The sequence below is a fragment of the Crinia signifera genome, chromosome 5 (genome assembly GCF_055691185.1).
Source record: "Crinia signifera chromosome 5, ASM5569118v1, whole genome shotgun sequence".
Lineage (NCBI taxonomy): Eukaryota > Metazoa > Chordata > Amphibia > Anura > Myobatrachidae > Crinia > Crinia signifera.
In genome coordinates, this window is record NC_139221.1 from 219,820,509 (window position 1) to 219,836,792 (window position 16,284).

The 16,284-nt window shown below is 41.1% G+C and overlaps 1 protein-coding gene across 3 annotated transcripts in view; it reads left to right on the top strand.

Moving 5' to 3' along the window:
• Positions 1–16,284, top strand: part of CUL1 (cullin 1) — a 73,414-nt gene that overhangs the window by 26,063 nt on the left and 31,067 nt on the right. For 2 of the 3 annotated variants that reach the window (XM_083188545.1, XM_083188544.1), the window contains 5 exons: positions 5,417–5,715; positions 10,790–10,964; positions 11,137–11,304; positions 12,239–12,289; positions 13,933–14,023. In XM_083188545.1, the coding sequence (XP_083044671.1) occupies positions 5,576–5,715; positions 10,790–10,964; positions 11,137–11,304; positions 12,239–12,289; positions 13,933–14,023 (625 nt within the window). In that variant the 5' untranslated portion in view covers positions 5,417–5,575. Of the gene's footprint in view, positions 1–5,416; positions 5,716–10,789; positions 10,965–11,136; positions 11,305–12,238; positions 12,290–13,932; positions 14,024–16,284 lie in introns of those variants that run through there. The other variant, XM_083188546.1, reaches the window with a different exon arrangement.

The window sequence follows — 16,284 nt, forward strand, 5'->3', positions numbered from 1 at the left end:
GGAGAAGCGTTTGTATACAGCATACTATACAGTGCATTAAAATGATGGCAACCTGGAGTGATGAGGGAGTTTCTGAGGATTAGAGGGGAGGCTGAAATTGGCAGACAAATAACTGGGACTGTCAAGGATGCAATAATCTTTAAAAACATTGCAGCACTGCTCAGAGCTCCTGCCCGTCTTTTATAGTGTATAACGTCATATGTGAGGCAGAAAAGTCCCTTTGAAATTACATCACACTGTTTTCTATGGGTTAACCGGGTTCAGTGTTAAAGGCACCAACGCGGTAATAAACCGGCTCCAACATGTGATGTGAAAGGGGTTTAGCTTGCTCAAACCTCATTTGGAAACATTAAGAAATAACAGATCAGAGCAGGATTTGGCTGTGAAAGCAGTATTAGTGGGAAAGGGTCAACCCGGGTATTTGACCCGGTAATGACTTGGGGGGAGGGATCAGACTGCACCGAGCAAAATTACCCTACCGGATTTTTCAGACTATTCAGTCTGAATGAGGTACAGTATTCACCTTTTTTGGAGTGTAATTGTAACACCAAAAACACTAATTTCACTATAGCCCATAAAAGCATATCTGTGCAATTTCTTATAGACCTATTTGTACAGTTTAGTTAAACATGTGAGGTCACTGTGAAAGACTTTAAACATAGAAGCTTAGCCATGAGGAAGAGAGGTATTTAAAACACGTCCTTCAGTAGCCTAACAATACTGTGAAGGAAAAAGCTAGTAGAGAGCTAAAATACAAAGCAATCCGCGTCTGTTATTTTACAGGCTGTTTAAAAAATGACATGAGCTGATTGGTTAGATCTCTCTTCTCTCCTCTTTCCTCACAATGGTAGAATACAGATTGAAGAAAAGAGGTGCTTCTGCTTAGGGGTCAGTGTGATACCTGTGACTGGTGCAGATTAGAGACTGGCTGAAGATGCCCATACACTGTGCATTTTTGCCTTGCAATGCGTGCTTCTGCGCACATCACAGCTCAAGGTCCAAAAAGTATGTGCAGCCCGTACTTAATGTACTGCATCGCTCTAGTTCAAAATGCACAATGTTGTAGTGCATCGGATGCACATGGAGCACATCGCACCGTGTGTGAGCCCTTTTAAATAACAAGATACCTGGACATATCTGGTTTGATTAGTGCTGTTGTCATGAATAGCACTGGTCATATGACAATGGGAATGTCCATTTCAGAAAGTGCCATATGCTGTGGTGTCTGATTTAGATAGTGCTATATACTGTATGATTGCAGCAGTATGAGGCATCTGACCCTGGAGGTTAATTATTGCGGAATGTATTGCCTCATGCTACATACAGTGTAAAGTTATGTCTGGGCCGCAAAAAGGAATCTGCTTGAATGACGCTCATTTCACCTGTCCAAACAAAAGCTTTCTCACATTGTAGTCTGTTTGTTTTGTGGCCACTGGGTAACCGATCAAGTTGCCGCTCCTTGCTATTGTGTACGTAGTATATTACAAACCCTGGAAGGTACCACCACTATATGTTTAAGGACATGTTAATAACCTATCTGCTAATTGTTGGTCAAACGTATTCTTCTTAAGGTACATACTTATACACCATAGGTGTCTGCCAGTGGTGAAGCACTGCTGGCGCACACCTATATGCAGCGGCGAGGTCCAAAAGGCTGTGGGGAGCACGTAGCTTTTATGGTGGCATAATGAAAGCTAAAAGCCACACTCAAACACACCCACCACCTAGATTGCTTCATATATCCCTTTTTCCCCACTATCCTTGTCTTTTTATGAGCTGTAGTACAATCTTACTCCAGGCCTGCTGGTACAAACTGCGCTAAGTTAGGAGACAGCAGTTCGACCATTTGAGTGCCAACGTTGCCTGGGAGTGATCCTCAAAATATTCGCTAAAGATACCAGCGTCGCTCACAGCAACTATTCTTCTTTTAGTATACAGCAAAGTGTGTTAATGGAATAGGCTGGTCATTTTGGACACCCACTCAATCGCTCTATACTAGCCATGTGTTTACTTTTACAAGTATGAGCATACGTTACAAAAAGAAATACCAGCTATCCACATATAAATCATAAATCTATAAAGAACCTGCCATTTATATTGTACCATACAGCACCACCAGGGGCGAATCCAGGAGAAAATCACAGGGGGCACCATGATAGGAGAGGGTTTGGGAGGGGTGGTAGTGGTGCCAGTGTACATGCTAAGAGAGCGGCCAGAGAGAGGGCGGGAATGGTATTAAAAATAGGCCCCGGCATATAAAGTACAAGAGCCAAAACTCACAATGCCACATGGATCATGCAGGGATATTCCTGGTTTGCCCCTTTCACACTAGCCTAGCCCCTGCATTTTCTGGTGTGAGGGGGAGAGACCCCCTCCACCACCCCCCCCCCCCCTCCCCCTTTTAACTGGCTATATCTTCGGAACCAACTGACACATGAGACCGGTATCATATTGAAGAACTTTCGAGTGGGCTTAGAATGATTTAAGAGGTCCCTTTTGCTTCCAGAGTAAACAGCCCTCAAGGAACATGAACAGCCATGAAATTACATTTCAGAAATATATTATTGTCGTCATTGTTATCCTATGGGGAAAACGTTCCAGCTTTGCTCCAGTCCTCCTGAGCTATGTCAGAAATCACAGGGGGCATCCCCCCCCCCCCCCCGACTCCGCCACCGAGCACACCCACATTATTCTAGTCTGGTGTCAAAATACCATATGCCTCTGTAGAAGGTATTTTAAACTTTGCTGCCTAAACTGTGCTGCATTTGCTGTGTATGTTAAGCCATTGGTAATGTGTTAAAATCTATCCATCTAATCATGGGGTGGTACACAATTTTAAAATAGTTTTGTTCTGGTTTTCTAGATCCATACATGAAATAGAGCTAGTCAGGCTATAAGCAAGTGTTTAGGGCCATGGATTTATCTCCCCCCTCTTTTTTTTTTTTTTTTTATTATTATTCAAAAACTGTATACATTCAATTTTGAACAATGTTAATTTTCTTATTTTAAAGTGGCTGACTACTAGCGCTAGGGCGGTTGAGCCTGACTAGACATTGGGAATGGTTAAAGGAAGGAAAGTGCCTATCAGGGCTGCTATCGATGACTGATGATGCCAGTGACCTACCTTCTTTTTGTTGAAATTTCCATTCATCTCTGTAGGGGGTATAAAGAGCAGAGGTGCACCTTCCAGTCTAAGTTAGGGTTTTGTGGGTAAATGTGGCATTACTCTGCAAAGAAATATGGTCAGGCTCCGCTAGTTTGTCCTTCATGCAATATTAAGGTTTTAGCCTTAGATGTCGTGTTTTTTTTTTTTTTTTTTTTTTTTTGTGGTGCACACTGTTTATGTAAATGATAATATTTTCTTGAAATTTATGTTTTTATTACTCCAAGCCGAAATCTAGTCCTGTGGTTTTCATTTTTTTCTCTTACCCTTTTCGGTGATGTTAAATTGCAAAATTACTATATATTTTTTTTCCTATGGAGATCCTGCTTGCCTTTTCAGCTTGTGCTGACTTGTACAGATAATCGACATTATAGTGTATAAGGGCCTAAGTATTAATAGAGGAATCGGATTATGAAAGGCTGTGGGTCAGCTTCCATTTGATGTACCAACATCGGCGTTGCAGCCCATCTCTGCTGCATTAATGACTAATGTTTAGTTTTTTTAATGTGTTATTTAAAAAAAAAAAAATGAACACTTTTTGGTAAGTTGTGAAATGGCACTTTTTATGGATAATGCTTAAGAAATTACAGCGCAGATACCTCAGTTGTGCTCTGCCCATCAATACAGTTTTTTTTGAGTAATGTAGTTTTGCAAAGGCACTGAGATAAGGTTGGGGCGGGACTTCGTAGCTGGAATTTGGCTAAATGTCTCTGCTCCTTTCACCTTCATAACAAGTTTCCTCAATAATGTTCTGTCTACGGCTGTCATTGAAGATGGCATTTGTCTATGGCTATGGTAGCAGATACCATTCTTTACATTACGTTAAATGGTTGCCAGGGACAAACTGATGTAACGTTATTTAGCACCTGGTGTTTTGTTTAAATGTTTCCCTGAGCAGCACATGATTGTGACGTGTGTTTTTATGTTCTACACATGTTTAACACCCTTGCAAAAATGTAAAAGTAATATTTCTGTATTGGGGTGAGCAATCACATTTATTAGCAGTTTCTTAATAAAGCGCATAATATTCCGCAGCACTTTACAGAGAATATTTGAACATTCACATCAGTCCCTGCCCCAGTCGAGCTTACAATCTATATTCCCTACCACATGTACACGCACACACAGACATTCTAGGGTTAATTTTGTTGGTAGGCAATTAGCCTACCGGTTTGGAGGTAATGTATATTTATGTTGGTCTTAATTTGATGAAAGTTGCACCAGGATAAGTTATGAAGTGAATATGCCAAGTCTAAAATCCACATGTGTAGAGTAATACTGGGGGCACATTGGCAGGTATATTGGCTGGTCAAATGATCGCCTGTGTGTACTAGCGATATCTCTGAACAGCGTTGATCAGACATATCGCATTCGCTGTACAGCACAGCTGATGGCAGATAAATCTAAAGATAAATCAGCGCATTTTACTGTGTGTATGGACAATCCGCGGACTGCCTGTACACTCTCTCATCAAGAGCCAGTAGTGACTTCAAAGCTCAACTGGGTGGCACATGCACCTGCCCAATTGTGACGACCTCACACGACACCATTCAGACATATTGCTGGTACAGTTGGCCGATCACTAAACAATATATCGGCCGATCAATTGACCGTCCAGTGTTAGGAGTAAAATTTCCTTTTGTAAAACTCTTAAACCTTTTACATCGTTGCCGGATGGATTTGGGCCTCTGTGCAATGTGAAAGGTCCATTTTTTTTTTTTATTTTTTTTTTTAATTTCCCGTGTCCAGCAACCCAGCATTCCGACCCAGGCTTAAAGAATTGTTAATCCCGGGTTGCTATGCAATGCTAATGGGTAACCAGTGTTGATCGACCTGGGTCCTGTTCACACTATGGCGGAAGCAGCACTTGAAGACGGCATCAGCTTAAAGAGCTGCCTCCTCCCCCACCCCTGATAACGTGACACCCCACCTCCATCTGACCTCAGAGATCCAGCTTATTGCCAGGTCACTGTGGTGAGCTAAACCTCGCAAATGCCAGGTCACTCCTAGGATGACCCGTATCCAAATCACAGGTGCAACTTGGAATTTGGGATGTGAAAGGGGTATTGCCGGTACCATTGTATAAATTAGGAGATTTCATTAAATTATAAAATTTGGTTGTGTTGTATATGTTACCCAGATAATTGGTCAGTATTGTCCCACTCATCTAACTAACTTTTTTTTTAGTTTTTTTTAATTTTGTGCCTACAATGTTTGAAAAGCATATGTCATATATTTATTTTTATTTTTCAGGTCTTCTGACTGAAATATCGTTGTTCAACCAACTACAGTTTGGAATGAACCAGTATATTATCATCTTATGGATAATTAAGTAGGTCCGATTTAAGACGTTTTGGAACAGAAGGACTTTAAACAGGGGGGCAAGATAAACGGGGAAAGAAAATAACAAAAATGGCATCAAACAGAAGTCAAAATCCTCATGGACTTAAACAGATTGGCTTGGACCAGATCTGGGATGACCTGCGGGCCGGCATCCAACAAGTTTACACCAGACAGAGCATGGCAAAATCCAGATACATGGAACTCTACACGTATCCTTAACATTCACCCTAGGGGATTCTGTTCTTTGTCAATTTGGAGAAACCGACTAAGCCTGGAATAATATATATTTTGTCTATATATTTAAGCGGTTTACTTGTCCTATTTACATCTTATTGATCATTTCTTCATAGTTATTGGAGTGCAGTTGCTTAATTTTAATTTAATGTATGTTCATTTGGACCAATGTATTTGATTTTTTTTTAATCACTATGTCTAAAGGTTATTCTGATTGTGTAGTTGAGTTAGGCCGGCTTCACACAGTCCGGCTCCTGCCGGACGGAAAATTACCGCACGGCTTAAAAGCCGTGCCGCCCCTACAGTGTGTGATGGACAGCTCTGTGCCCATTCACACGGGACGGCCACGGCCTGCAGCCGGATCCCGCCACTGGAAGGGACGGCTGCCAGGCTGTGGCCATCCCCTCCATGATAAACTACTGTGTGCGGCTCGGCTCTCTGGCCGTGCGGGATTTCACCGTCCGGCAGGAGCCGGAGTGTGTGAAACCGCCCTTAGTCATTATGACATTTGGTGGGTGGCTGTAAGGTGAGTAAGATGTTTGTTTTGTGTGGCTGAGTGGTCTAAGCCAGGCATGTCCAAGCGGTGGCCCTCCAGCTGTTGTGAAACTACACATCCCAGCATGCCTTGCCATTGTTTTCCCATTCCATAATAGCAAAAGTGTGGCAAGGCATGATGGAATTTGTAGTTTCACAACAGCTGGAGGGCCATAGTTTGGACATGGCTGTTCTAAGATTCATGATTAGTCTTTAAGGACTAGACAGAGCAGTGTGTAAATGTTAAATAATGCTAGGTATTTCAAATGGATAATGGCACTGTACCATTTGTTTCCCTACATATGTGGATTATGATGTGCTGGTATAGTATTTTAAAATACATGGAACTTTTATTGTACAGTAGGGTAAAGCAGGTTAATGAATTCCCCACTGGATTAAAAATCGCAGTAGGTTTTTGCAGCTTGTATTGGTGACTGTGATATCCAAAGACTAATTGCTATGTTCCGTTTTATGTGTCCTGAAGATGCTTTAGAGAGATGTAAGCCGTGATTTGAGTTTGTCCTAAACTGTTTAGCGTTTGTTTTTCTTCCTTTTGATATTTGTACCATTAACCAGTCCAGCTACTTTTGGACAATTTTATATAGTGTCCAGAATATTTCATGGTGTTCAAAACATGCACCAAAATAGTTATTTGTTACAATACCTGACCCCAATACCTAGCTGCTGGTTTTTCTATTTTAATAATAAGTTAAGTACATTAACGTTTAGACAAATAAGTCTATAGTACAGCTCCATCCATTGAGGGGGAATTCAGTTGTTCCTTGGGCCTTTGCAATGAACACCTACAGAGAGAAATTCAATTGTTGCTCCGTTCTTGCATAAATGCCACAAGCGAATACATTTTTACTTGCAGTACTGAGGTAGGCAATCTAAACAGGACTTCAGATAGTTTAGCTGCCATAAACTCCTAACCTACTGTATGCATATTGGTAGATGCTCAATTAGTTTTGTAATACCATTCAGGTGCATGAGAGGGAGGGGTTAATACTTGGTAAGTAAAAAATGCATTGTTCCCTCAGCTCACTAAATGGTATTAGTAATCTTAACAAGCCTTAAACACTACATGATGATAGAATTCAGAGATTGTAGCACAAATGTATGACTAAGCCCCCAAGCCATCGTCAAGGCTTCTCTGTATTGGGGGTCCCTAGTGCTATATCTAGGTGCAGCGCCCCCAAAAATCAGCATAAGCCAGAATGCCCAGAGCAACACACCAGTGAAAATGCTATAGTGTTTAATATATATTAGTGATAGGAAGCTGAAGATACTTCTGTACTAAAAGATATGATGTATGTAATGTAACATACTGTAATACTAAATGGGTATTCCTTTCGGTTGAGATTCGAGCTTCAAGTCAAAAAAATCTTACATAGTTTATGCTGTAAGAGGAGGGGTTTTATGAACAATGTTTTACGTCCATGACTTGATAGATAATATGCTGGCATACTGTTCAAGTAGAAGGTCAAAATATTCTATGCAACAAAGAAACATTCATTGAATACATCCAATGACTAGCAGTGGAAAGTAGGCTATCTTCAGTCTAGTACAGCGGTTCTCAAACTGTGGGTCCCAACCTTCTCAGCACGGGGTCGCGACTCCATGTTGCTGACCATCAGGCTGATAACTTCTCTAATCTCAGTCAGTGATTCAAGGAGTCTGAAAAGTCTGAATTGTCTGTTATTTTAGACTCCTCACATCACTCTGTGCCTTCACAATGCTGCCATGTATATGCTGTCTGCTGACTACACATGTGACGTGATGACCTTCTGCAGTAACTTGCTGGGGTCCCAGAGCAAATAGTTTGAGGAACCCTGGTCTAGTAGATTTATCATCCCAGTTCAGCCTTAGTGCACCATGACACGCCAGGTCCTATGTGACTAAAGCTGGGTGTCTCTTGCCCAAAACCATGGCTGCTGCATCATAGCATAGCAATTTGTATACATATTTACACTTGCCCATAAGCAGTTATTGAAGTGTTGCGTATCAAATGGAAGTGTAGTCTCCTGCAGCTTAGTCACAGCATATTGCGATAAAGACGAATGAAAGACTCTGAATGAAAGAACCAGAAGTCGAACAAGACCAGGCGCATTGAGATGGGCTGTTTGGTACAACTGCATCAATAGTGTAGGAGCCATATGTAAGGGGTTTAAATTAGGTTCAGGGTTATTTTTCCCCCTGTTCTTGCCTTGGGAGGTTTAATTGGCACATTGTGTTGAGATTGCGAATTATTATAAAGATAGCACTCTGGGCTTATTTTAGTGACGTTGGTTGAAATTATTTGAAATCACGTGTACTTCCTTCATTGATATCAAGACTATTTTGATACGTTCTTTTTGTGTTTGGCGCTTGTTATTGTCACTACCCGCAAAAGAAAACTTTGCTAAAACGCAAATGAATAAAATTAAGAACACCATTGTTTTTCTTCAAATTCTGCATCTGATTGACACATGAATACCTTCCCAATTAAAAAATTAGTTGTATCCAAGATGGCCACCATACTGGTGACCATACTATAAAAAATGTCCCGCCCCCATTCCCATATCATTTGTCTAGATGCTAGATTTATTTTTACTTACTACTTTCCTTTTTATAAGGGGGTTTCCACACTTAAGGACCACCTTGCACATTAACTCCTGAAATTCTAAATAATTTTGCCATTACGTTAATCTTGTGTTTAAGCTGTACAACATCGTGGTAACTGCTATTGTGCTATTGCATTCATGTGAAGCATCATATTAATGTCTAAGATGTAGTTTGTGTGAACATTTAAAGGAAGAACAATGTCATGCAGTGTGGCCTGGGTATGGCTGTTTAGCTGGCAGCCGGGCTTTACATTGCTGCAATGTGGAAATCACAGCCCACTCCTGTTTCTGCTGTTTACTGCTAAGAATCCAGCCAATGTTAAATGTGTAATAAGCATTATGCTTGCTTTATTTTCACCAAGGTGACAATTTAATATCAACGTATTTGTAAATGGCTGCTGTACCTTTAATGCAGTTTATATAGTGTAAAGCTGGGTACGCACGATACAATCTTCATGAAGGATATGCACAATAAATCTAGTGTACCCACTTTATCCCTTACAATCTGCGGGAGCGCATATAGTTAATGAGAACACCAATCATCTGAACATGCAATCCAATCTAACGGTGAAGTCAATGAGTGCAGTTTGTCGGGGCTTTGGGTGATCATTAACGATATTGTTCAGCGTTTACCCGTGGGCTGTTCATTACCGCGACACAGCCTGTAACGATATAGGCGGTGCCACATATCATATAGTGTGTACGAGGCAGAACACCCGTGCTGTATCATATTTCAGATCTGACATGTGGCTTGTCTTTAACCCTTTTAGTGGCAACGTTGCTGTGACAGATGTGCAAACTATCCAATACAAATGCCAGCCTCGCTCACAGCGACTGATATTTTTTTTTTTTTTTACTGCAGTATTTAACTGAACTTTAATTGCCTCCAGATCACTTGCAGGCAATGCCTAAAGTGATTCATATTCCTTGACTGCGACCCTTGCATTTTTAGCAGATATTTTGAACATCTCTCAGCAAGGTTGGCTCAAATGGTTAAACTATCTTCGGCTGTTTGCTTTATGACATGGTGAATTCTGACTTGACTAAATCCACCATGGCATTACATACAGTAACTGCATTGCCAAAGAAGCTGCAATTGTACTACAGGTTTAGTATATCTTATCCAAAATGCTCAGTACCAGAAGACCTGAAACAAAGTTTGTGTACAATCTCAGACACTGAGTTTGAATGCTAAGCAATCATTTTCTTGCACAAATTTAGTGGCAGTTACATATCATGCCACGCCACCAGTAGTGCCAGTTACAGATGTACCCAGTAGGTTTTTAGAAAAGAAAAAAATCAACATTCTGGAGACTATGGTTTTCGGAATAATTTGGATAAGGGGTACTCATCCTGTATATTGTACATATATTGTTTGCTTTTCATATGTTATGCCTCTACTGCTATAAAAAAAAAATGTGTGAAGGTTCAAAGAAGTAACAATGCGGTAACACCACACACAAAATAAATATAAAGATGTTCTATAGATAACTGAGTTGAATAACTTTTGTTATATGTAGAACCATTTCTGAATTGCCCTCTCTGGATTAAAAGAAATGCCAGGCTGTGATGTGACTTTTTTAAATCGGTGGTCTTACTGTATAAGGAATTGTTTAACTTTCCATGTGCATTTTATAGTAGTCTTTTATAAAGGCTATTTTGGGGTAAAAAAAAAATTAAAGGTTTGCCTTCTGCTTTGTGTCATGTATTGTACAGTCATACTTATTTCTTTATAAAGTGTTGCGGACAGTAACTGTATCCTGCTACTCCTCTGCATTTATAGAAGACGTTAATGTATTATAGTTGCGAAGTAATGGCTTCTCAGTTTATAAACAAAAAATTGCTACAATAAAATGTCTTTACTACTGTACATGCCAGTGCATAGTTGGGTTTCTCCTTAACGTGTTCTCAGTCATGTTTATAACTACTGTACCAGTGTACACCAGTCTAACCAGGCACGGGGCGCTGGTGTACCACCATCAAAATCCAAAAAAGGCCAGACCCCTGGAGGGGCCCAGTTTGTTGGGCTTGAACTGTATAAAAGGCTAAAAGAGTTTTTGAAGAGTTACTTGACAAACCTCCTCAAGGTAAACCCGGTCTTTTCATGCTGTCAGCTTTCTGCAGTTTCCCAGCATTTTTAGCTAATTCTAGTGAAATATCCATAGAGGGAAATCCTTTAGGATTAAAAAGACCTTTATTTTGCTCCTAATCTAGAAATATATGTTTGATAACCTGCAAAAACTTGTATTCCCTCTTCAGGATGGTGAAGATCTAATGGATGAGAGTGTTCTTAAGTTTTACACACAGCAATGGGAAGATTATCGGTTTTCTAGCAAAGTATTAAATGGGATCTGTGCATATCTCAATCGACATTGGGTGAGGCGTGAATGCGATGAAGGACGCAAAGGAATATATGAAATTTACTCGGTGAGTCTTCTGTCGCGCTGTCACTTCAGAAACAGAAAATTGCTTAGAACCAAAAGTAATTGGGGATCCTGGCAATTGGCGTATGTGAAATAACTGCTGTTTCTTTATCATTATTGCTTGACTCATACCCCTTTTACACCAGAGGTTGGACCCGGGATATTGCCGCTCCAGTCCGGGGCAGGGCATGGTGTAAATGGGCTGAAAAAAAATAACACGGGTACTGTTCCCCGGGAATCTGACCCGGCAAATGTTCAGGGTCAGACACGGGGCTTATCCGGGGCTCAGGGTGGTGTAAATGGTCATTATCCGGGTTATTTGGTGGGTAGAGGGGCGCGAAGAGCTGATTGGTGCTTCTGCGGCTCTGGCAGATGTCATCTGCTGGAGACCCGCACAGGGCGCATGCAGCAGCGTTACCACGCTCTGTGCTGCAAGCACACTCCACACTGTGTTTACAGCCTCATCTGCTGCAGCACACATTGGCTGTCACGCAGTGTGTTCCACTTTGGCTGACCCCAAACCTGATCTGCACCACCATGTCCAATACATCCAATCAAACTCTCAATTGCTGAAAAGTACAGCACAAACTGCAACACAGCTACTCCGTCTGCCATCTTTGCTGCAATGCTGGGAGCAGAACCCACCCCCTCCCTTTTCCCTTTCTTGTGACCTCATCTCAAACAGCCCAAAGGTCCATTTTTTTTTTTAATGACACCAGCAAGGAAAGACAGGGCTGATCCGTTCTCAGTGTGAAAGGGCCTTACCCGGGAATAACCCGGATTGAATTGCAGTGTAAATGGGGTCTGAGGCAGGGCATGCCCTGGCAATTTCCCGTGTTCGATTTCCCGGGTCCTACCTGGTATTCTGGTGTAAAAGTGGTTTTATTAGTTTATTTGTTTGTAGTGTAATCATTGATGTGCTTCCTTTGTGTTTTCAGCTGGCCCTAGTCACCTGGAGGGATTGCCTCTTCCGGCCATTGAACAAACAGGTAAAAGCAGCAGCAGTTACAGATTGGTCTCTACCTCTTGCTTAGCTGGAGCAAGGAAAGATATAATGGCTCTAGCTCTGGTTTCTTCAAAGTATTTATTTGTTCATTCTTAATCTACTTTTGAAGATTTCACCTTCCACCTTGTTTTTAAAACCTTGATAGGCCATCAAATACATTTTGAAAGCCATTATGTGTAACGCTGTAATCTCTTTAAACCTTAATAAAGACCGTATCACGGAATTTCATACTTCCTCTGCCTCTGATGTGGATGCGCTGTTGATATGCGTGCCGTATTTGGTGTGTAGTGAATTGGCTACTGTGCCCAAACACAAAGAAATGGGGTAGTCCTGTATGTTTTATGAACTGACCAGCTTCACCTGCTGCCCTAACTTTAAATAAAAGTTATGCATTAGTTCTAAGGTGCAGGAAGGCATTATATGTAATGCCTCATTTAGAATAAGCTGTCTAAGCTTAGCACTTCTCTATATCTCGATCCTGTAGTTTGTATTTTTGGTGTGTCCGTCCCTAATGTATCTACTGGGCAGTTGCTTATTGCTGGGCTGGTTCAACAGCTTGTACTTTATTAGACTTCATTCGGGACTACTTCAGTATCCGTCAGCATGGTCACTCAGCCAGAAAATGTTTAGCATCACTCTAGCAACCAGACATCCACATCTTTCCTCTTCTCTCTCTTCCCCTCATGTGTTCTCTGGAATGCACTTTGCAAGACAGTGACCACCCACGACATGCCCTCTCTGTGGAATGCTCTCCCACACGGTCTCCCTCTCTGCTTTCGACCATTCCTATCTTAAGCCCCAGCTATATCCTTATGTGTGTCCTTATAGCGGAGGAGTAGTGTGATGTCAGTAATAGAGGCCAGACACCGAGGGACCCTGGCTGTGTACTGTCTTCAGGGTTTCTGCTAACGCCTGTAGGATTATTGCTGCCGCTTTCTCCGCCCATTTCAGCGCAGGGCCGAGGAGATGCTGTGTGCAAGCATAATATTACACGGTGCTGCATGCCCTGTGTTGATTATATAGTCCGAGGCATGCTAGCAGTGCTGGTCGGATGACGTCTCTGAACCATATCATTATTGATATCATTCAGTGCGCATGTGCTATATCGTGCAGCCATGTTTACTTCCGATATATTTATAAATATTGGCAGAAAAGCCTATCCTACAGCTTGTGTATAGGGCTTTAGGTTTTACAGATGATCGTGTGTCTTAAATGAAAGCTCTGGGGTTGTTTTTTTTTGTTCTGACTATAAAATTTGGTGTCTTTGCTGCAATTATAAAAATGCCTTAAATTGTGAAATTTTATGTAGTTTATCAAAGTATGTATGTATAAAAAATTGTCTAGTTGTACTGTACATAATTGTCAGACACAATTATACCATACTTTAGGTATGTTGCAAATACTTAATTAACTATCTATGCACTGTTGTGAATAATACCTCATCCTTTTTAATGTGTAACCAGAATTTCAAGGATTGAATCACTGGTGATTAATGGGAAACCTGTATAAAACATGTTTTATCCTTTTTTACTATTGTCTGACTAATGCTCCTTACTATTAATATTTAATTTGTACCAATAATTGTCTATGTCCTGAAAAGGAGTTAAGCCGTTTCTCTCATCTTAGGTGACAAATGCAGTGCTGAAACTTATAGAGAAAGAACGGAACGGAGAGACTATCAACACCAGACTTATCAGTGGCGTTGTACAGTCTTATGGTAAGGTCTCATAGGCGTTCTGGTAGATTGAGTCTACCCTTCTGGGTGTTACATATAGGCCATTCCTATATCAATGCAATACTTAAATTATAAAGTTAATGTAACATGAAAAAGTTGAGCCCTTTGGTTTAACATTATGAGTGTACAGTATTTATTTTCCCTCTCAGTAATCAACTCTATCCCCTTGGTTTGTTTTATCCCTCTCAAAACTAAAACATTATTAACCTCCTATTTATCAATATTGTCTAGCTATCTACTGAAAGTACAATAGGTGCATTCCATGAAAGAACAGTTTTTATATGTATGTTGACTTTTGAAAGTCCATAACAAAAATAGCACTTTCTAGGTTTTGGACCACAAGGAAGTTAAAGCATCCCTGTCAATGTTCTGGAGCCAGTACTTGCTAGAAGGCAGTATAGGTGTAGCTTGCGTAAAAATCCCCAGGGGCACCAAGAGTATGGTTGTGAGGGAGACTAGTGGGATCATGCATGGGGTGAGCAGATAGTTCCAGCCATGTAGGTTCTTTGGAAAGGAAAAGTGAAGCAAACTCTGTTAGCAAATTATTTATTCTAGGGTAATGGTCCCTCTATCAACAGCTGGTGGACTTCTAGGGAACAATATAATGTCTATAGGGTGGCTTTTCAGTTAAACCACAATACTTGCGTGTTTTTGCTCTAGATTGAGGATTCTGCAGTGTTTGCTATTAGCCACCCAATTGGTTCTGTGGTGTTTCCTGTAGCAGCAATGCTTCTGCAATTTTACTGCTATTTTGTTTGCCATGGTACAAGAACATCCCCACATTGGAAGTGGGTACAGTGTGGCATCTGCCATTGTGACTTGATCTATTGACCTAGAACCAGTTTCATAACCAGAGGTTACCTTACGGCTAAGGGGGATCTCTGACAGGGTAGTTAAGTGTTAAAAACATTTTGGCCAGGAATTTACACCGCGTTTGGAAGCTATACATCACCTGCTGTGAAGGAAAGTGCTTCCTCTTATGCTTGGGCAAGTTGCTTATTTTATTTCTAGTAAAGACTGGTAGGTGGCTTAAACTCAAATCTCCTCAATGTTTCTGGCTTTTGGCCATCTTATCAGCTAGCAGTATTTTGAAACTGGAAGTTCTAGCTTGTCTCCTTCCTCTTCCATGCCAACTGGGGGTTTGCTAAAAACAAAACCTACTTTTCAGTAGAGATGAGCGATTTTTGGTTTTACTCGGATTTGCTCTGTTACCGCAATTATGTATTTTTCCGAATGTATATCGCTTGTCACATGTTTTGGATAGCCAATAATATCCTGATTTGAGAACAGAGTAAAACCAAACCCACTCATATCTACTTTTCAGCCGTAATATGTCTCTAGGTTCCTATGGAATGAGTAAATGGCGATCGTTTCTTTGGAGCAGGATAGTGCTTTGCAGATTTGTCTGTAGGAACAATGAATGAGACTGATGCAAGTAGCAATGGGTGAATTACTTTAACACACCAGATTTTCCTTGGTGTAAGACCTCCATTTCCTGAACATGTAAGGGCACATTCCACCAGATCAGTGGGTGCATCTTGGGTGGTGTTTGTACATAGCCTATACTGCGTAAGCTTGTGCTTGATTCTGAGGTGCTCATAGCTCTGTGCATATCCATAAAAAACATTTTGGCGCATGTATCACATTATACGCACAGAGTCGCCATTGCAGTGGAAACTTACAATCTGTGCAATGAGGTGGCTATTAAGACATGTGAGGATGGTACTTGTTAGGCTTGTAGCTGCACTTATTGCTTACACACTCCCAATGGATGCCATAGGGCTATTGCAAGTTTTATTGGTGTCTACAGATCTGCCAAGCTGTATTAGATGCTAAAAGTGGGCATCCTAGTTTTTTTTTACGTCCATTTGCGTAAAGTGAATGATGTGGTCACAGCAGCGTGCGACTTTGAATCAGGCCTTTGCTCTTTTGTGCAACACCTTTTTACCAAATGGTAGGGATTTAATACCTGGGGAATCCATTCAATGCTGCTCCAATAATTATCCTGCCCCAGTGGCCACAGTATAGACATTTTGGTTTGGTCACCTTGGCCGGGCACATTAAATACTATGGGAGCCACATCAGGACAACATTGCTTTTCTCGTCTACCTTTTTGACAGAGCTGAAGTATACTGGGTGTACAGTTTACTGTACTTATCTTGTTAGGTTTTATTTAAAAGAATGTGTATTTTTCCCCTGCAGCAGCACACACTGCCCAGCGCTGACAGGTCACTGTGGTACTT